The sequence below is a fragment of the Alternaria incomplexa genome (genome assembly GCF_024043165.1).
Source record: "Alternaria incomplexa strain BMP 0042 chromosome Unknown scaffold_13, whole genome shotgun sequence".
Taxonomy (NCBI): Eukaryota; Fungi; Ascomycota; class Dothideomycetes; order Pleosporales; family Pleosporaceae; genus Alternaria; species Alternaria incomplexa.
The window spans coordinates 139,954-160,251 of record NW_026249862.1 but is presented as its reverse complement, the minus strand read 5'-3'; the positions used below and the strand labels follow the sequence as shown (position 1 = coordinate 160,251).

The 20,298-nt window shown below is 52.4% G+C and overlaps 9 protein-coding genes across 9 annotated transcripts; 4 read left to right on the top strand and 5 right to left on the bottom strand.

Moving 5' to 3' along the window:
• Positions 1-591: 591 nt before the first annotated feature.
• On the top strand, positions 592-2,090 carry J4E90_008400 (uncharacterized protein; the record flags this gene model as incomplete). Its single annotated transcript, XM_051437928.1, has 2 exons — positions 592-597; positions 636-2,090. 2 exons carry the CDS (start codon positions 592-594, stop codon positions 2,088-2,090), a joined length of 1,461 nt encoding a protein of 486 aa, XP_051287927.1.
• A 718-nt stretch (positions 2,091-2,808) lies between these two features.
• On the top strand, positions 2,809-3,021 carry J4E90_008399 (uncharacterized protein; the record flags this gene model as incomplete). Its single annotated transcript, XM_051437927.1, has 1 exon — positions 2,809-3,021. The coding sequence occupies one exon, from the start codon at positions 2,809-2,811 to the stop codon at positions 3,019-3,021; it is 213 nt and encodes a 70-aa protein (XP_051287926.1).
• Positions 3,022-4,738: 1,717 nt separating this feature from the next.
• J4E90_008398 (uncharacterized protein) lies at positions 4,739-5,476 on the bottom strand (the record flags this gene model as incomplete). The annotated part of the gene is made up of 1 exon (XM_051437926.1): positions 4,739-5,476. One exon carries the CDS (start codon positions 5,474-5,476, stop codon positions 4,739-4,741), a length of 738 nt encoding a protein of 245 aa, XP_051287925.1.
• A 981-nt stretch (positions 5,477-6,457) lies between these two features.
• Positions 6,458-7,729, top strand: J4E90_008397 (uncharacterized protein; the record flags this gene model as incomplete). Its single annotated transcript, XM_051437925.1, has 2 exons — positions 6,458-6,806; positions 6,861-7,729. The coding sequence occupies 2 exons, from the start codon at positions 6,458-6,460 to the stop codon at positions 7,727-7,729; spliced, it is 1,218 nt and encodes a 405-aa protein (XP_051287924.1).
• Positions 7,730-9,017: 1,288 nt separating this feature from the next.
• On the bottom strand, positions 9,018-10,348 carry J4E90_008396 (uncharacterized protein; the record flags this gene model as incomplete). Its single annotated transcript, XM_051437924.1, has 2 exons — positions 9,018-10,219; positions 10,267-10,348. 2 exons carry the CDS (start codon positions 10,346-10,348, stop codon positions 9,018-9,020), a joined length of 1,284 nt encoding a protein of 427 aa, XP_051287923.1.
• A 1,598-nt stretch (positions 10,349-11,946) lies between these two features.
• On the top strand, positions 11,947-13,462 carry J4E90_008395 (uncharacterized protein; the record flags this gene model as incomplete). The annotated part of the gene is made up of 4 exons (XM_051437923.1): positions 11,947-11,965; positions 12,019-12,674; positions 12,724-13,246; positions 13,299-13,462. The coding sequence occupies 4 exons, from the start codon at positions 11,947-11,949 to the stop codon at positions 13,460-13,462; spliced, it is 1,362 nt and encodes a 453-aa protein (XP_051287922.1).
• Positions 13,463-15,185: 1,723 nt separating this feature from the next.
• Positions 15,186-15,815, bottom strand: J4E90_008394 (uncharacterized protein; the record flags this gene model as incomplete). The annotated part of the gene is made up of 1 exon (XM_051437922.1): positions 15,186-15,815. The coding sequence occupies one exon, from the start codon at positions 15,813-15,815 to the stop codon at positions 15,186-15,188; it is 630 nt and encodes a 209-aa protein (XP_051287921.1).
• Positions 15,816-16,667: 852 nt separating this feature from the next.
• On the bottom strand, positions 16,668-17,243 carry J4E90_008393 (uncharacterized protein; the record flags this gene model as incomplete). Its single annotated transcript, XM_051437921.1, has 1 exon — positions 16,668-17,243. The coding sequence occupies one exon, from the start codon at positions 17,241-17,243 to the stop codon at positions 16,668-16,670; it is 576 nt and encodes a 191-aa protein (XP_051287920.1).
• A 1,896-nt stretch (positions 17,244-19,139) lies between these two features.
• J4E90_008392 (uncharacterized protein) lies at positions 19,140-19,838 on the bottom strand (the record flags this gene model as incomplete). Its single annotated transcript, XM_051437920.1, has 1 exon — positions 19,140-19,838. One exon carries the CDS (start codon positions 19,836-19,838, stop codon positions 19,140-19,142), a length of 699 nt encoding a protein of 232 aa, XP_051287919.1.
• Positions 19,839-20,298: the final 460 nt, after the last annotated feature.

The window sequence follows — 20,298 nt, the reverse complement described above, 5'->3', positions numbered from 1 at the left end:
AGGATGCCAATTCGGCGTCCGCAAGCAAAAAGCGGACCCACCCCGAGGACTTCAAGCGTGCATATAAGGCTTGCATCAACTGTCGTCAACGCAAGGCAAAATGCATCCTGGGTACGGGGCCAGATGGTGGTGAACTAAAGCCACCATGTCAGCGATGCAAGCGGGAGATGCGCGAGTGTGTGTTTCGCTCCGAGAGAAGCTGGGTTAAGAGACGTAAACCGGGGGAAGCGGCGCGCGAGGGCGAGGAAGACGATGAGGCTGTTCATGATCGCCCTCAGTCAAATCCTGCGCCAAACGTGCAGCCCTCGCCAGCTCATAGGTCGTCCATATCGACGCATGGTTTCACGCCGGGGACTAGTCCGCATGTCAACGGCACGAATCGCGCTGAGTTTCAGTCACCTCATGGGCATCTTCGCAGGATCTCGTCGAGCCAGCCGGATCTTGCGCATTCGGTTATGCGGACCGTGGTCTCGAGTGGGAGCGATGCGTTGAATTTGCTTTTCGAAGCTGCGCACCACCGCGATGCTATCGATAGCCAGGAACAGTCGGGCTCGCAAGCATATGAGACTCCTAGGTCGGGGCCATCGGGCTATGAGGGTGTTCCGTCGTCGCCGTTCCATACCTTCAGAGCGCAGCCGGTGCAGATGTCGACGCCGTCACCAGAGACGCTGAAGACGTGGACATCGTGTCGGTTCGTGCAGATGGGCTGGTTCTCCGCGCATGAGGCGGTCACCTACGTTGATCTGTTCTTCAAGAACTGCTCGCCGTTGTCGCCAATACTGGGAGAGTTCTACTCTCATCATGAGAATCACTACACGCTGATTGCGCTGGATCCATTCTTGTGCACTACCATACTTATGATTTCATCTAGGTACAACATTCTTCCTGGTGTAGGTGGCGCATCCAGAGGTTACTTCGTGCACGACAGGCTTTGGGAGCAATGCCAGCGCTTCATCATGAAGATCATGCTCGGACAGGTTAAGCCATCCAAAGCGCAGAGTCGGACGATCGGATCCATAGAGGCGCTTCTCTTGCTATCCGAATGGCACCCTCGCGCGCTGCATTTCCCCACTGCTGCTGATGGCTGGGATTGCGAGCTCATGATCGGCGCGAACAACACCACAGAGGAAGGCGCGAAGCTGTTGGAAGGAGATGTAACGTCCAACCGATGGCTTGAAGATGTCATTGAGCCCGCAAAGCGTTCCGACCGTATGTCATGGATGTTGATGGGCTGCGCGCTGTCACTGGCACAAGAACTGGGTCTCTTTGAAGACAACGCTAGAATCGACAAGGACCAAGTCTCCTACCCAAAGTTTACGACGGAGTACCTCATCTTACGGAGGATTCGGGCTCGGAAGCTACTATACGTTTTGCTCGAACAGCTTTCATGGAGGCTCGGTTGCACATCGATGATCCCGCAGAGTCTTAATCATGCTCTGATGGAGAAGATACCAGTCGACTCTGCGACTGGTGCGGTCGAGCAATGGCAGTCGTTCATGAGCGCCTGGGTCGAACTCACCAAGCTCGCGCGCTCAATCTCAGACACCATCTACCCAAACACCGCCACAACACGAAGCTTACTACGCACTGGTCGCTACATCGGGCTGCTCGAACACTTCCAGCCACTACTGGTATCATGGCGGAAGAAGTACCTCGACCCATGCAAGCTCAAAGTCGGCCTCCACGACATGCTCCACATCGAATACCAATACGTCCGCATCTACACCAACTCCCTCGGCATGCAAGCCGTCGTCGAGCGTACACTCGCTGAAACCGATCCCGATGTGCCGCAGGAAGATAACCTTCCCTTCAACCTCGAGCCGCGAGACTACGACTTCATTCAAGAAGTCGTCGACGGAAGCTGCCAGATCCTGCAAAAGGTCTGTCAGCTTTCTGAAACAGGGGCGCTGCGGTACTCGCCTGTCAGGATCTTCTTGCGGATAACGACTAGCTCAATTTACCTGATCAAAGGGTTGAGTTTGGGGAGTCGGAATGCGAAGTTGCAGAGCTGCTTGGACATCCTGGATGCCGCGATTAGAGCTCTTCGCGCGAGTAAACCGCAATCTCTCCCCACTACTGTCGTCTACTAATGATACATCTCAGGTACTCTCGATGACATGCACCTCGCATCCCGTTACGCCACTCTCCTCGACCTGCACGTCGCCCGCCTCCGCGAATCCTTCGTCGTGTCATCCCGCCCACCCCGCCTGCCCTCGCGCGCAACATCCACCCCTCACAATACCTCACATAACACTTCACACGCGGCCTCTGCCTCCGCAACAGAAGGCATGGCGTTCTTGAACAATCATAATGCGGGCCAGTCTAGCTTGTCGAGCCTAGCGGAGAATGTAACGGGGCTTATGCCTGATATGCCGGATGATGATTGGTTGGCGCTGCCTTTTGATCCGGCGATGGCGCCGTTTGGGTTGGATGGTGGGTTGCAGGGAGGGTTTCAGGGGTTTGATGATGGGACGTTGGATTTTATTTGGAATTTGCCTATGTAGGGGTGGTGGATGAGGCGGGTGTGGTGGGTGTGGATAGGACATGGGAAACTGTACAGGTCTTGCGACTACACGCTTCAGGCGTGTTGGGGTTTGCTCCTCAAAGAGACGGGTGATAATGGAACGTTCCAACCCAAGTTTTAGACAATTTCGTCATAAAGAATAGGATATTGGAGCAAACCCTACACCCAGAACGCACACATAAAAGAGTGCGCCCACGTCGCTCACTCTTCTCAACCATCACCACAAACTCACTCATCCATCGCACAGCCAAGCGTATCCATTTCCACAGACAGCCTTACCCAATATGCCAGCAACGTTCACCGACCTGCTCTCCGCATTTATCGCAATCACCATCACGATCCTTGCTACTATCGCTGTCCAGGCGAAAGCCGACGGCAACTCATACGCGCTTATCATGCACAAGGTCAAGACCGCGCTCGTCATCCTCTTGCCGAACTTTGCCGTTCTCCTCATGGTCTGCTGTCTCGTTCCGGGGGTCCTGCGACAGGATGACTAGCTTGGGCGTCGCACGGTATCGGTAGGCTCACTGTGGGAAGGAGTGGGGGTACGGGGAGAGGGGTTTATAGAAGGCTGTATTGATCTAGGCGGTTGTATAAGGGGGGAGGGAAGGGGATTTGGGTGAAAGGGCTAGAGATGCGATGTATGTACACCGTTTGGTCTTGCAGTGTTGATAACCAGAAACATCTTATGGAAACATTAGTCGATGTAAGACTAACCGTAGTATATCGTATCCGGGTGATGAACGAGGTACATGTGAATGTGTCATGGAGGACTATACATCAGCCGACTCTCTCCAGAGAGTCTTCTAGCTCTTTCCCGAAGAGGTTGTGTTGGCGGAATTCAGAAAAGAGAACAAGAAACTCACCGGCTGCATCAGTGCTTCCTCGTGGGTTCTGTTCCAGTGGGTATCAAACCACGAAGGGGAGTAGCAAACTCGACATCACTCCAGCAGAAATACCATACCATTACAATCCCTTCAAAATCCAACGCCCCACCTCCCCAACCCCCAAGCCTCCATGTTCTCATACCCATCCCCCGATTTCGCCCTCCTAGCGCTATCCTGCTCAGGTCTCATTCTACTGCGCATCCGTAAGCCCCTCAAGATCATAGGGCTTCTTGCCTGCATGTCTATCTACCACATGCGCGGCGACAACCACGATAGCTGCGTGATTAACGCGCTCCAAGCATGCGACTACATCGTTCCTCACTGCGCTGCGAAGACGGAAACGTGCGAGGAGTTTCATGGATGGGATGGATTGGTTGATGAGGAGGGGTATCTGGCGCATTGTGGGAGCGAGTGTTAATGACATCGATGCACGATTTTGCCCTGAGTTACCCATTAATCCCTCTCAAGCTTGTTGTTACTTTGTCCAGCTCATCTCGCATCGATTTCACATCAACGCGCACCATTCTAAAACACTTGCGCTTCCCAAAGACTCCTTTTTAATGTTGTCTTCTCTACTTCAGCTTTCAAGACTGACATCGCCGATACCATCGTCAAAGTCGAAGAAGTGGAATCGCTTCTCGTCCTCCTCATCCACTTCTGAATCGTCCTTCAGAATATTGATATCGAACCATTCCATTCCTCCATGGTCGCGTTGTCCCACATTCCCGCACCTGGTCTTTCGGCGCGCATGTTCCTCGGCTCTTTTCCTTCCGCCAAACATCGCAGTATATATCGATAGCACTGCGCAAGTTACCACAAATGCCACGCATAGTACGATATAAGCTTTGAACTTCGTAGGCCCGTCGAATTTCGGCTTTTCGCTGACGTAGGTAGTTTTGTCGAGTTGAAGCATGTAGATTCCATCTACTACGAAGTAGACCAGAAATAGCGGTGCCATGCAAGTGACGAACATGACTATGATAGTTTGGAGGGACATTATAAATATGCGAAGATAGTATAGTATGTTGTATGGCAGTGGCAGGGGAATGATAGAACGCTGAGTATGCAGAAAGAGCCTTATCGGCGGGCAATGATGTGCCGCTTAAGATTCGCGAAACCGTGCCGCATCACATACATAGATAAGATCGATGTTTGCTTGCAGAAACATGTCCCGGGCGCTTGCCGATAGCTTAGCGCCTCAGCTTGAAAGTGGCTAGCTTGTGATCCAGAGCTAACAAAATATATGTATAGATCGTGTCTCTAGCAGCAAACCACAACATGTGGCGCAGCGAGTGAATCACACAGCCGTATATCGTATTTCATTCTATCAGCCCGAAGCATTCATACCCATCTCTTCCCTCAGCGCATCCCTAACAATAACTCCACACATCTTCTTATACGGATTCGTCCTGACACTCATCTCCCTCGCCACTTCATCTCCATATCTTGCCGCAGCCGCAAAGTCTTTACTCGCTTGCTCCTCCAACTCCGACTTCGTCATTCCATTTAGCCGCACTTCTGATTCCACAGCTTTGAGATACAGATACGCGCGGTGCGAATATGCCGTCCGTAGAATCTTCGCAGCATGTGGCGATACGGGCGGTGTTGATGTCGAAGCTGTGGAGGAAAGGTTGATCGCCTGCGCGAGATCAGAGAACACAGCCTCAATATCTGACTCCGCTGTCTCATTCGCAGTCCCGAAAATTGTCTTCCCTTCTTCCAAAGCAGCCTCAAGCTTCATTCGCCGTACCATGGCACGGTTCACCCACGCACCCGCATACGCCGGCCACTGCTCTACCACTGCATTCAGTTCTTCGATCGCAGAGTCTATGTCGCTGACGCTTGATGTGCTGGATATGCGCCCTATGATTTCGCTTTGTTGGCGCTCGAGTGCGGTGAGCTGCGTGTCTGGGATAATGGGATGGGCGGGTAGTGATGGGTCGATTGACGAGGATATGTCTTTTTGTTGGCCGACGGAGGAAGGGAGGGTTTCTGGGTCGAAGAGCGCGTTGAGGATGCGTGCGTCGTTTGCGGATAGCGAGGTGTTGGGGAGGGTGACTGCCATGGTTGTGTTGGGTTTGATCGTGGAATAAATGGCTTTCTTGTAGCAGTGATTTGGCCACGTAGGAACTGAAATCTTTTTGAAGATGGTTGAAGAAGGTTGGCATGTGGACTCAGCGAGAGAACATGTAAGTTCTTTCGCGTGAAAGTCATTTTGATGATCGCGATGTTGCATGTCACGTTCTTTCACTCGGCTTAAGCTGCGGAATTCCACGGCAAAGTTCAGGTAGGCTGCGGAAGGCGGCTCGCGCAAGGCTGTCTGGCTCGGCCTATGCGCGTCGTGGCCGTGAACATCATCTCATGATTCTCCAGGTCTAGTTGACTTTTTGAGTCCTGAACAAGCTCAAGATTAGAGTTGCTAAAGCGCATCAAGTCAGATGAAAAATGATCATAGTGTACTTGGTGGTGGTGAAGTCGCATGGTTGTGAATTCATGGAGGGCAGCCTCGCCAGGGAATTGCCGGCTGGCCCGCAAAGCCGCAACAACAAGGCGACCGACCAACACTCTTCCTACACGCAACATCGTACATCACAACCACACAGCCTCGTCTCCAGGGTATGCGCAACGAGTCGCAAATATGATGATCGCGATCTGACAGAAACCGCTCGCCGAGAGCTTGCTACAACCACACGACCGCGACGCGTCGTTCTTGCGGCGGATGCAGGCGGATCATTCATTGGCGGAAAGCGGCGGAAAACACTTGCTTTCTTCTGGCGGCCAGTGCACGTGAGCTCGGCATAACCAAGTAAATGACGCTACCTGGATTGAATATGGTAATTGCTAGCAAGAGTGATCGGATATCGGTTCGAGAAGGGAAGTGGATGCAGAACGGTAGAAGATAAAGAATGGCTGCGCATCGGTGCCTAGTGGGCAGTTCACTACACTTCGCAACACTGCTTTATTACTTCCTAGCCAGAGATCTGAGTACTTTCAACTATACCTGAGTTACTCAACTGTTCATTCCTGTTCTCAAATTACTTTCACAATGGCGCCCGCTGCTATCTCCCCACCGGCATCGCCACGACAATCCGCTGCCACCCCTTCCGATGTCTCTTCATACCAAGGCTACCACCATGTACACTGGTATGTCGGTAACGCCAAACAAGCAGCTTCGTTCTACGTATCACGTATGGGCTTTGAACGTGTCGCATACCGCGGACTAGAGACTGGATCAAGAACGACTGCATCCCATGTCATCCGGAACGGCAGGGTGACCTTCATCCTCACATCGCCCTTGAGATGCCTAGAGCAGGGCTCAAGATTCAGCAAAGAAGATGAGCAGCTTCTGCGAGAGATCCATGAGCACCAAGAGCGCCATGGTGATGCCGTCAAAGGTAGGATAGCATCACATATAGTCGTTCGGCATCCTTACTGACTTATCAACCCAGATGTCGCTTTCGAAGTCGACAACGTAGATGCCATATACTCCGCGGCCGTCTCATCAGGCGCCGCCACCATCTCAGCCCCCCACGATATCTCCGACAGCTACGGCACCATCCGCCTCGCCACCATCCGCACATACGGCGACACAACGCACACGCTCATCCAAAGGAACAACTACGCCGGCATCTTCCTCCCCGGCTACCGCCCCGAATCCACATCCGCCGACCCCCTCCAAAAGTACCTACCCCAAGTCAAGCTCGAAGCCATCGACCACTGCGTCGGCAACCAAGACTGGGACGAGATGGAAAGCGCATGCGAGTACTACGAGAAGGTGCTTGGTTTCCACCGCTTCTGGAGTGTCGACGACAAGGATATTTGCACTGAGTACTCGGCGCTCAAGAGTATTGTTATGAGCTCGCCGAACGATGTGGTCAAGATGCCTATCAATGAGCCTGCCAAGGGCAAGAAGCAGAGCCAGATTGAGGAGTACGTTGACTTTTACGGTGGCCCTGGTGTTCAGCATATCGCGCTACGGACGGACAATATCGTTCGCGACATTACCAATCTGAAAGCTCGGGGTGTGGAGTTCATCAAGGTGCCCGAGACGTACTACGATTCTATGAAGATGCGGCTCAAGAAGTCGGGACTCAAGCTCAACGAGAACTTTGAGGTGCTGAAGAGCTTGGATATCCTGATTGACTTTGATGAGGGTGGTTACCTACTGCAGCTTTTCACAAAGCACTTGATGGATCGGCCGACGGTGTTTATTGAGATTATCCAAAGGAACAACTTCGACGGGTTTGGCGCGGGTAACTTCAAGAGTCTGTTCGAAGCAATCGAGCGGGAGCAGGACGCTCGGGGAAATCTGGTTTGAGCGGCGCGTTATGTCGATGGTGGGTGGTAGCATTTCCTGGCGTTCATCTCGTTACTAGCGATGCGGTCGCTGGCCGTTCTTCGGACTCTTAGCACATTCTCAGTCAAATACGTACCATATTTCACATCGCAAAGTTCCGTCGCCCTTACTAACCCACGCTGACTCATATCGCCCACCCCGTCTCACCCTGCAACGCCACGCGCCCCAACGTCTCGAGACGCGTTTCACACCCTGCCCCTCATCGTCGTCAACACCACCACGGATCGAAACGCACATCCTCCCATATCACACCTAGCCAAGCATATCCGCCATCGAAAATCCGGCCGAAAGCGCGCTTGCCCAGTGCAGCTCACACTGCGCCGCGACGTCTTGACCCAGCCAAGCCACACCCGCATTACAGGGCGAGCAAACCGCCAACAACGCCATTCAAATCCCGTGACAAACATACCTTCGGTCTTTGCGGATTCCGGTCGCGGATGGCTTTTTGCTGCTTCGGCAAGTGCATTTCTTACTTGCATGATTAGTATGCTGAGGCCGTGGAATCCGTGGAGATTGCGTATAAAGCGATAGGTCATCGCACTGTTGTATGGCACAATGAGAGTAGCGCCGACTTCTGCTTTCTGAAGCCGACGGCGAAGCTCTGCTGGATTCTTGGCTTTCGAAAGGAACCTCTGCTTCGACACTCTATTCCTCATCAGAGGCGGACCTCTGCCGATTCGGCTCGTCGTGAGCACATGCGCATAGAAGTCGCCGCGCCCTTTAGCCCCGGATTCAAATGTTCAGCGAAGTCAGCGAAGGCAGCGAGAGGACGTCACGAGATTTGTTGGGCATAGCTCTCATGAAGGACCTCCTTAGGGTTTCAGCGCGAACCAGATCACCATAGATCGCATGCACGCAAGATCTCTAGCTTAGCTCTATATCAGAGTCATGAATTCGTGATATCTATAGTCTAGCAACACATTGGGATCTACCGACAAAGATACATTGAGATGATGATGATGATAGGCAACGGGTGAACATGACATTATGCACTAAAAAGAAGAGATGACCACGTAAAGAGTGAATGGCTGCCCCATTTAAGTAATTCTTGTTTCAGTTTAAACATGTGCCGTCATATACGTTATGACGCCTAGTGTTGTTCCCATACTCGTACAGTTGATCGTTCTGCCAGGCTGTTGTAGCAGATCTTGTCTAGACATGAAGGAAAAGCGTCGCGCGTAGGGCAGAAGAGCTTGGCGACGCTGAAGGCCAATGGGTACTGCAAAAGAGTAGCCCATGACGAGCGCACTTAAGCGAAGGCTCCGACAATGGACATACCAGCTGCGCCCATAAGGACGTAGATGAATGCATAAGTCTTGGTGCTGCCGGTCATTGTGTGCTGAGCCTCTTCAGAGAGGAAGTCCTCGGCCAACAGATCGACGAGCGCAGCGTAGATGAGAAGACCAGACGAAATTGCGTTGAACACTCCGACGATAATCAGGCCAAATGCCGAGTTAGGGTCGTAAGATCCACGAGTGATGAGTCCGATAGCCTGGCCAATGGGCGCGGTGGTACCGAAAGCAACAACGAGAGCCCAGGGCTTCCAGCTGTTCTTGGGGTAAGGAACATCCGCGATACGCGTGCCGAGACCGAGACCCTCGAACATCTGATGGAAGACAATGGCGATGAGCAGGATGATGAAACCCTCGGCTGTGATGGAAATGGTCATGCCGACGAAGACGGAGTGGAACAGGATACCACCCTCGATGAGCGTGATCTGCATGGACTGCTTCTTGAGGACAAGAGGGTCGACAGCCGCCTCGACGTCGTCGTCAAAGTACGAGTTAGCCTCCGGTTGATGAGGAGCCTGTTGCTGCTGGTAGGATGGCATAGGAGGCATGGCGCGGTTGATCGTGGCAAGCATCTCGTCGCGCTGGCGCACGTATTGCTCGTAGAAGACGATGAACCATGGTGGCATCTCGGACTTGGCCTCGAGCTCGTCGCTGCCGCTCTTGGGGAATGGGAAGTTGTCCACGGGGTAAGTTGACTCCTCGACCCATCCTCGCTTCTCGTCGCGCTGAGCAAGCATTGTCTTCTGCGAATCGTAGCTCTCAACTCGTCGGATGGGGTTGTTGAAGGCTGCCTGGATGCCAGTGGTGGAGGGGTGGGCGTGTTGTGCGCCGTTGAATGCCTCTCCTGTCGCGCCACCGTGGCTATGACCGCCAGTCTTCGCGTGGAGCCACATCTCGATCGTGAAGAGAATGAAGAGCGAACCCATCATGATCACACCTGGCAGAGCAGGGTAATCGTCGGTGAATAGATCCGGTAGGCATGGGTCGTTGAGCGACGCAAAGGCAGTCGGCAGTAGATGGACGAAGGCAGTAGCGATTAGAACACCAGTACCAAAGTGCTTGCAGAAGAAGAAGACCTTCGGTGGGATCTTCATCCACTTGACCTTCTTTGCCACTACTGGAAATCCAGCACCGAAGATGGAAGCGAAGAACACAATGACTAAGAAGACGTTAGTGGTGTACTATGATCGGCTTGGATGTACTTACAAACCGCAGCAACGTGCAGAGGAAAGTCATAGACGGCAGCATCCGCCTCGCTGCCGCACTGAGGCTTCTCCGTGTCGGCCATTGCGAAGATTACAAAGAATGTATGTTTAGTTCAAGGAATGTGTGGAATAATCCCAGACTTGCCAGCAGTCCCGTCGCCGGCGACGATGAACAAGAAGAAAGAGACGAAGAAAGAAAGGAAGTCAACACACTCTCTCAAAGAGTAACAAGAACTGAAAACGCACAGAAGTGATGTTGTGAATATGGGCAGCAGGCTCGGCACTCCAGACTATGTATTGCTTTAAGGGCCAGTAGGATAAGAGACACTAACCGCATCATGCAGATCTGCACGTCTCCAGAACACCTGAAGACGATAGTGGGACCTCGATACAGTGGCCTGTGCCTCAGCTATCGCCTGCAGTGATAGGTGCTCCAAGCAGCAAACGCGGAGGTCCAGACGGTGTCAGGACCAGCCAGCCTTGCGCCGAAGACGAAAGAAGCATTGCCATGAGGTTTCCAGGCAGGAACTGGAATTGCCTGCGCCCAGCCTTCGAAGCTCATTGGAGACGGCTGTCATGCGCGTAGATGCTTGGCAGGCACGCTCGATCTGCGAAGGGGTGGGGATGTGATGCGGCTCAAGTCTCGTTTCCGGCGAGTGGGCCAAGCGAGTGGGACAGCTGACGAAGTGTGGAGGTGCGAAGCATTAGGGGTGAGGCTTGACTGCTGCCATCTGGTGCAGATGGAGTTCGAAGTGGCTCAGCATGCCGATGTAGTTGGCCAATGGGCCGTTTCGCGATTGCGTTGACGTGTGTGGGCCAAGCTCGGCTTAGTTTCGTGCCGTAGTGATAAGCTTGGCATGGGCCGACTCGGTGAGTTTTGAAACCTGGAGATGTAAAAGAAAGCGTCGTGGGGATATAGATGGCGTCCACTATGGCCCCACGCTGTAGCCGATGCAATCCTGCCGCGGCGATCACTGCGTTCCAAGGCTGCGCTATCTGTCAGGCGTGTGACGATTTTAGCCGGAGGGAAAGAATAGCCAACCCTGGAGAACTTGCGACGCGTCTTCCGAGTCATCAAACCACCGCACCAACAACAATTCCATCAAGCCCACCTCAAGAATGGAGATGGATGTGTGGGGATGCGTTCGTCCACAGATGACAAGCTTTTCAACGCGTCTTAGCATCGTAAAAGTTCCGGTCAGTTTAGATCGCCGCTAACATCTCCACGTTGTACACGCGTGCGCGGGCATTTTCACCACGCCTCCGCGCATGCAGACAGCCAAGCCTTATAAGGTATCAAGATAAGGCCAAGCTCATCAAGTCATACCATAACAGGTATCACGGCTAACCCACCAGGTACTAGCGAGCCGTTGGAAATGCTTAGCGAGTTTCATGCTCCGTGCCCAGCATTCCTACACCTGCACCAACGCGCAGTATTCACACAATGTGGCACCGAGTAAACGATCTGGCCATTCCACTATGACTTCAGGGTTCAGAGAAAGAAACTCCTGCGGAGGAGGGCGGGAAATGCGCCGCGGTGGCGTTGGCAGCGGTGCTTTATTACATTGCATGCCCTGAGCTGAGGCATATATCACCCACTTCGTAACTCCCACACCGTAGCAGATCCTAGAGATCGCCCATACACACACATACGCGTCCCTCAGCCCATTGTCCGGACACCATGACTTCCGATCTTCACAGTATGTCTCAGGCAACCCAAGCCCGTGGTTCTCTTGTCTGACCGTCCGTCTAGCTTCACCTAATGGCCCATCACACGACCAAGCTGCTGGGCAAACAAGCGCTCCAGTAGGCTCTGGCACTACTCCTTCGTCAAACCAGGCCAATATCGGCGCCGAGCATAGGACAGACGCCATTGAGCGGCTGTCATCTGTAGACAATGCATCGTCGCGGGGAGCCAAGGACGATGTCACCATCACCGTTCACAACGATCCACTCGATCTCCGCAAACACATGCGCGACGATGTGACCCAGAAACAGATGAAGAGTGACTATCCACTCGCCAAGCCCAGGCACATGAAGAAGTTCTACACGAGACAGAATGCCTTGATCGATCAGTTCCTCCAAAGCGGAGATGAAGAGCGCTTGGCTGCTCTTGACATGGTCGAGAATGGACCCAAGGTCCGCTTCGCCGTGAACGCTTCGTTCATCGTCAACTTTTGCTTGTTCATCATCCAGATGTACGCGGCCATCTCCACGGGTTCATTGTCGCTGTTCGCGACAGCTGCAGATGCCTTCATGGACTTGGTATCGTCAGTGGTCATGCTCATCACATCGCGCATGGCAGCACGGCCAAGCGTTTACAAGTACCCCGTGGGGCGGACGCGTATCGAGACGATCGGCATCATCATGTTCTGCTGTTTAATGACAACGGTAGCCATCCAGCTCATCGTAAGTACTCCTTCCCGTGTGCCCGGCTCAGCTATTGACATGTAACAAGATCGAATCTGGGCGTTCCTTGGCTGGCGGAGCCACGGAATCGGAGGAGCTCCACATCATCCCCATTGCCTTCGTTGCGACAGCCATCTTCTGCAAAGGCTCCCTGTGCGTCTACTGCTTCATCTATCGGCGTTACCCCGCTGTCCACGTCTTCTTCATCGACCATCGCAATGACATTGTCGTCAATGCCTTTGGTCTTGCCATGTCGATCGTCGGTAGCCGCGTCGTCTGGTATGTCGACCCTATCGGTGCTATTCTCATCGGTCTCTTGATCTTGGTTTCCTGGGCTGCCAATGCCTTCGACCATGTCTGGCTGCTTGTTGGCAAGTCGGCACCGAAGGACTACATCAGCAAGTTGATCTACATGGTTGTCACACACGACGACAGGATCCAGAGAGTCGATACTTGCCGCGCGTACCATGCTGGGCAGAACTACTACGTCGAGGTAGACATTGTCATGGATGAGGGCCTGCCGCTGAAGGTTACTCACGACGTCTCGCAGACCCTGCAGAGGAAGCTTGAAGGTATGTCTCAGTCACTCACTTACATCCACTAGCCGACACTAACACGCGACAGGTCTTGCCGACGTTGAGCGAGCCTACGTGCACGTCGACTACGAAAGCGAGCACGACATCTTCGAGGAGCACAAGCCCCTCTACGAAGTCACGCAGTCTAAGACCATCAAGGAGCGCGTCAAAGCTTTGCGCTACTTGTTCAAGAAGAACGAGAAGGGTGCATGAGCATCTATACCTGTATACCATGTATTTCTACGGTGCCACTGGCATCAAAAGTTCACGTTTTCCTTTACCTCATTTATACCCCAGCGCAGCAATACACAAGGCCGCTGTTGTTACTGTTACTGTTAATGCGAATGTTATTGTTAATGAGACACATTGTCTTAACTTTTGACCTAGACTTTCTGCATCGTGTTTCTCTTGCTTCATCTTTCTTTGTTTTGAGCCTTTGACACCCTACAGTGTTACTGAAACCACTGTTAGACAGCCACTACCTCTTTCTCTCGGCTTCGTGTCTCTTCTCATCGATCTTACCAGCAAAATTCCTCAACTTCTTCACGAAGTCTGACGCGTATACCCCCCGCTTCCTAGTTTACATATCCATCTACGCATCTTGATACCCTACCACTCCACGATATGTCTCAATCTGTATCTTCCCCCAGTCTGACACCCAAAGACTTGAAAATTACTCACGAACAACCAGAATCACCAGAATCACAAGCAACAGCCCCATCCGATCACTTCATTGAGGCTGAAGTTACTCATAAAGAATCATCATTGGTAACAGCCGCATCAGACCACTCCGATGACACAGATGATACAGCAAGTACTCACGAACAACCATCATCACCAGTAACAACCCCATCCGACCACTCAGATGACGCCACCACCTCCGCCGACTTCGCTGACCCAAAAGCCTCTACCCTCAAAGCCGAAACAAAAGTACGTAGGCCTCTAAGCAAAGTACAAGAACTAGCCGCTTGGTATGATTTACAGGCGAACGGAAACTTGAGATTACAAGTTTTGACATGGGATGGAAGAGTGGTAGATACGCCTAAACACGAGTCTAAGAAGTCTAAGAAGACGCCGCAAGCGGAGGAGGGGTTGATGTAACGAGGCGCGATAGATGGTTTCGTTGGGGAACGGGAGTAGAGAATGCGAGGGGATGGGCGGGTTGGATGGATGTTTGCGAGTTTGAAGGAGGATGGGCGTTGGAATAGCTCATGGAGTGACAAAACATCATGTTATTAGCTTGATCGCATGGCAGTACCCGTGTTCTCTGCACGTACAAAGCCTACTCCATCCCAGCCTCCTTCACCCCCTCCATCTCACCACCCCACCCTCTCCATCCACCCATCCTTCTCTTCCACCTCACACCAGCCATATCCCCCTACCCCTTCGACGAAGCACTCATCCTAGTCCTACTCCTCTTCATCAGCGCATCCATCTCCGACAGTAACATCCCCAAGAAAGCAAGAGTGGTTATCATTTCTGGGTTCATCCTGGCAATCGTTCCTTGGTTCCTTTGGCAATCGCAGTATCACAATGTTGTGCTGTATAATAATGTTCAAGCGGGGGTGAGGAGACTAATAGGCAGATGTATACTGCTGAAAGGTGTGGGTTCAAGTTGGGGGAATGTATGAAGATTGTTAGGGGTTGTGCTGAGGAGGTGCGCGGTAAGGTTGAGGGGGGGAAGGAAGGAACGCGGACGTAGTGAGATCGTGCTTGGCTTAAATGTCATCTCTGGACGAAGCCGGTGTGTGATGGTGTATTGGCCGTATTGAGGTTTCTTTTGAATCCCCTTCGGTGGACATTATGTATTTATCGTGGTACTAGTTACATGCTTACTGGAAGCTAGCTCGTGCGTGCCGTCGTCGCAATGACAAGAAGAAAGCAGAACATATCCTGCACCTGTGTACCAAACCTCTTGCCACACATCGCCAGCTTCTCACTTCGTCCTCCACCAACCCTCTTCCAAGTCCGAGTCTGGATACTCCAACGAGAAGTCATACATCATCTCGTCCCACTCCCTTTCAGCCTCCTTCACTGGATCATACGTCGATGAAGCCCAGCTCGTACCGACGCGGTTCGCTATTTGGTGGAGCGGGGTAGACCTTGAGCCTTCGTAGGTATCGCAAACAGTGATCTGCTCCTTCTTCGGGTTCGCATAGATCTCTACGGCTCCAACGCCCAAAGAGTACCAGTCTCCTCCATCGACCTTGGCGGCCTCGTAGCGGGCTTCGCGGTTGACGAAGAAGAGGGCCGGATAGCGCCGGCGTGTTCTGACGCGGAGCTTTTGCTTGACTTGGCTGATGAAAATAGTGTTGGGGTGAGGCTTGACACGAGCATACTTGTCTGGTCTGTATATGCGATCTTCTAGCGCGATGGCCCAAATTTGTGCGCGGATCTCGGCAGGTAGGCGGGGAAAAGCGTGGAAGAGCGACTTGTTGATGGATCTTCTAACCTTGGAGGAGCGTTTCCTTGGTACGGGCACGACTGTGAATCGCTCAAGGAAAGGATTATGGTCTTCATGCCTCGTTTCCTGACACCTTTTCTTAAGCCAGGCCGTGGCGTCCATCCCTGGAAGGTAGGCGCAAAAGACCATCGTCGAAAGGCCAGCTGAAGGCGCGTGTAAACCTTTGGGAGGGTCTGCTTAGAGAGCAGATATCGTCGCGCTTTTGAAGGGGCGACGGGGGAGATGAAGGGCCGCAAAGTTCGAGAGAGCGCAAAATTCTCCGTGTAGCGAAATCGCCCGTGACCAAAGGTAAAGGCAGGAGCGTTTGCTTGTGCACGTGACGCCAAGCACAGTGTCGTCATGACGTGATGAGGCACGGTTTCGCGACTTCCTCACACTCACCTCGCTACGCAGCTTCTCAGCTGTCATCCGGAGTAGCTGTCCATCAACTGTATCATGCCAATTCTTGAACACTGGCCATAACGCGCACGTCTTGTCGGGATAACGACCGGTCAGCCCGCGAGCTTGTAACCTCAACGATGGGTGTGAGAGTTCAATTAGATGCGGCCGGTACCGTGATCGTCGACGCGACACTGCTCTTCTGGACTGCCGAATGAGTCGGTGGCCTTTCCCATCAGGCATTTTTCTCTTACTCAAGTCGAAGCTGTGCTCTGATAATCAACCAAGCCCCAGACTGGTGTGCGGCTTACAGCTCTAGCTCGCGAGCGCTGGTACCCAGGTATCTATCATGTTTGCTGGATACTTACTGAAGGTGTTAGTGAGTCCTAAGATAGATGACTACAAGACCTACGAGTCTGATAGCTCTATTACTCTGCGAAGAGACGACGAGCAATGTCCTCTCAACAACCTCCGCTTTAGTGGCTCAATGATGGCATAACAGCTCCCTCGGCGGTCTTAGCTAGCCACTCTTCCATGGTGTCTGGTAATTTCGATCCAGAAGACAGCCACAAAAGACTACACAGGCGGACTTGGATACTGAGCCGCCGGGTTATCCGGCGAAGACCTACGACCCGTATTCGACGGCGCCTGGATCGTCGCCGCCAGCGCGAAGTACGGATTATCCGGCATAGACATACGCTTCGGCATGATACTCGCCAAACTCGGTAACGTAATCTGCACCCTCGTCTCCGGCTTCGGATTAAGCTGGATGAGCAAATCCGCCTCCTTGATATCCCTCAACACATCTTCAACATCACGCCCTTTCCTGACCCGCCTTAACAGCTCATAAGACTCGCTATCGGAGCTCGTCCGGATCAACTTGAATAGTTCGACATAGGCTTCGTTCTCGGCTTCCAAGGCATCGTATTTCCGTTTTAGTGCTTGGCCCTGGGTTTCAGATGACCGGGTAGCGTAGTGGCAGGATGTTGACCGTTTGACGCATTCGATACACACGGGTCTTTCGCCGTTGCATTTGATCTTCCTCGCGCGGCATTGATCGCAAGCGGAAGCGACGCGGTCCCGGGGTAACGGCGGGAGAGGTTCGTTGCGCGGGCGAACAGCGGACGGGAGGAGCGGTCTGAGTGGACGCATGGTTTTCGAAAGGGGGGGAAGGCAGGAAGAGGTCCGCGGAGAGAACCCTCAAAGACGAAGGCTGGGAATGATAAATGCGATCATGGTGGGTGGGCCCCAAAAACCCGGTCATCCATCTTTTAAGGTAATGATGGAATTTCTCGAATATCGATGCTGCGGAAAGACCAGGCCTGAATGGATCTCGATGGTAATTGGAACGCGGCAACTTAGCCCGCCAATCGGAAGCCGGAGATTCGATTGGGCATGTAGCCGAACTTCATCTTTTGCGCAGCAGCTTTTCTACGTGAAGGAATGCGAATCTGGCGACTGTCATTACGTGCCGTCATCTTGGTGTTCACACGGTTCGTTTAATCTTCGCTTTGGTACTATGGTTATTCGAAGATGCCCATTTGTCCGCCGCAAGCACTTCAGCACTGACAAAGCATCATCTCGTTCTCTGGAAAACCTACTCCCATCTGATTGGTGACAGTACAGAAACTCCATGGACATTTCTCATTCGTCAATACGACATGCTAGAAGAGATTCGATGGTGTACTGTAGTAGATGCAATGGTCGTTCCACATTCGTCTTACTAACGGTCCACCTGCAGCAGCGCAAGCAGGGCATTACTCCGGTTAGCCGCATCGAGGTTTCTGCGGCTGAATCTGCATGAGCAGCAAATATCTGTCTCCACAGCAATGGTCTTGGTATCCCGTATTCCCGCAGAGCTACGGCTGTAGTAAAAGCCTTGCGTTTATACATGCGGAAGTTCGATGGTGGGATGCCTGCCTGGGGTAATCCAGACGTCAATGCAGATACAGATGGGGTATGCCTTAGCGTATGCTAGTGTGTGTCGGACCTGTACACTCGTAGGTGAGGGCTGCATGCTACCGATGAGGAAATGGGTCGCACCGGAGTGTCGTCCGCAGCTCAATTGGTTGTTGTCAGCAAGCGTACGGCGGATGGAGCGTGCGACACATAGTGGCATCGTCCGGAGACAGAGGCACGCGCTCCAGATGAGGTTGGTAAGCTGGGAGTGCGCTTCATTGGCTGGGAACTCTTCCCGCAGACCCTGATCTACGAGTCCTGCCGTTGACTTGAACACCACCATTGTTGCTTTCGATGTCGTGATTTCCTTTTTTTCATGACATCTTTGACTGTTGAGTGCACAGCGTATAGGCTGACTGTGCCTTGTTGTTTCTATCGACGTTAACAACTCTAGCGAATCAAGAAGTCGGGATAGTTTCTTGTTCCATCGCATGCAACTTGTGGCTTGGATAATTTATGGAGCGAACGCTACGTTATTCGGCCCGCATATGCTCATCGGTCAAGAAGGCCGTTCCAGTCGAGTCTTTTCTCCATCATTTGGTAGAGAGATATTGCATCCAGATGAGTCAAGCAGATGCAGCATGAAACTCTGTCGGAGTATCCGCCGAGTTCACGGGATGCCAGCTCACCGTTTCGCATGTGCACTTACGTCATGAACGGCAGAATTGAATCTGATGTTTCTTTTCCTTCGTCGTCACGGTCGGTTACGCTACCGATAACCGAGATCTCCAGGGCTGAACGTGTTGGGGAACAACGTTGTTGATCTTAGGTTAGGATCGATGGCAGTCGGCTCCGTACCCGTCTTGCCAAGGGCCGCGGTACCCGTGGGTGTTGACGAGGTCTTGACTGAGCTTCTTGGAATGAGTCGACCGAGGTGTAGGAGTTGCGGATACGTTACATGGCTGTCTTCATATGCACATCATCGGTATTTGTCTGGTGATAGCGTTTATCGCCTTTACTGTGCCTTACGAGTGTAGTTTGGCCCTTCATCATATAGTATAACGTGTTACTACCAAGGTGTAATAATATCGGCGAAGGTTTCAACTCCGGCCGTTCGTTGAAAATGATTCCCAGTCAGGCCAACAACATCTATTGCAATACGTCAAAACTCAACTCTGTCTCCTCCTCCCACTGCCTCGCAAAATCCCTCAACACTTCAGTCCTCTTCCTCGCCATTTGCTTCCCCGTCTCCGTCTTCATCATGCCCTCCAACTTAAACAGCTTCTCCTCAAAATGCTCAATCGCCCTATCCATAGGCTGATCAGGCATCTTAGCCGCTCCATAGGAGAAACACCGCCCGATACCCACCGCACCGACAGCATCAAGACGATCTGCATCCTGTACGATTGCCAGTTCAGGATACGCTGCTAAGACACCCGCGGTAATTATAGGCTCGCGTATCTCGTGTGAATAGGATACATGATTAACGATATTGTCTACCACCACAGCCAGTTCGTAGTTTGAACCATGGTCCTCCAAGATATCCAAAATTTGCCTCTCGGCGTTTTGGCCTGGTCTGACGTATTTATGGTCGCCTACGTCGTGTAGAAGGGCGGCTAGGAAGAGGGCTGTGGTGTCGTAGCTGACGGAAGGGTCGCGAACGAGCTCGGCTTGAAGAATGCGGTTTGCGTTTGAGACGACGCGGAGAATGTGGTTGTAGTCGTGCGAGTTGTCATATTTTGACATGTAGTTGTGGACGAAGGCGTTGATGGAAGTGAAGAGGGGTTTGTACTCTTCGTGTATTGGGACTTGAGGCACTGGGATGGGGTTTGTGTGTTGAGGCGCCATGGTATGAGTTATGGGGTGGGTAGTAGGATCGATGTGGTTTAAGCACTGATATTGCTCTCTGATAGAAATCCTCTCCAGTGTTCGCACACGTAGATTAGGAAGTGACGAGCAAGTCAAAAAATTCGATCTGGACACGACGTAACGCAACAGGGCTCTGTGATGCTTGAAGAAACGACGTCTGTGTACTTCGAAAGGGCTGAGAGACGTGTAACGCGTTTTTCTGCCCACGCGGAGTCACATGATTGGCGACTTTCGTCCCTGAGACCAGCCGTCGCCCCTACCATGCCCTCTCAGACACTCTAAATGACATTAGTGAACATGACACTCCATATGAGATGCAACGATCTTTCTGAAACTGGCTTTGAACGAAAAGGAACAAATAGGAGTTCACTCATGTCTGCAGGTGGAGACGAACATCCGGGGTAGCTGAGCCGCAGCAGCCTCGGTACTTGGCCGGTCG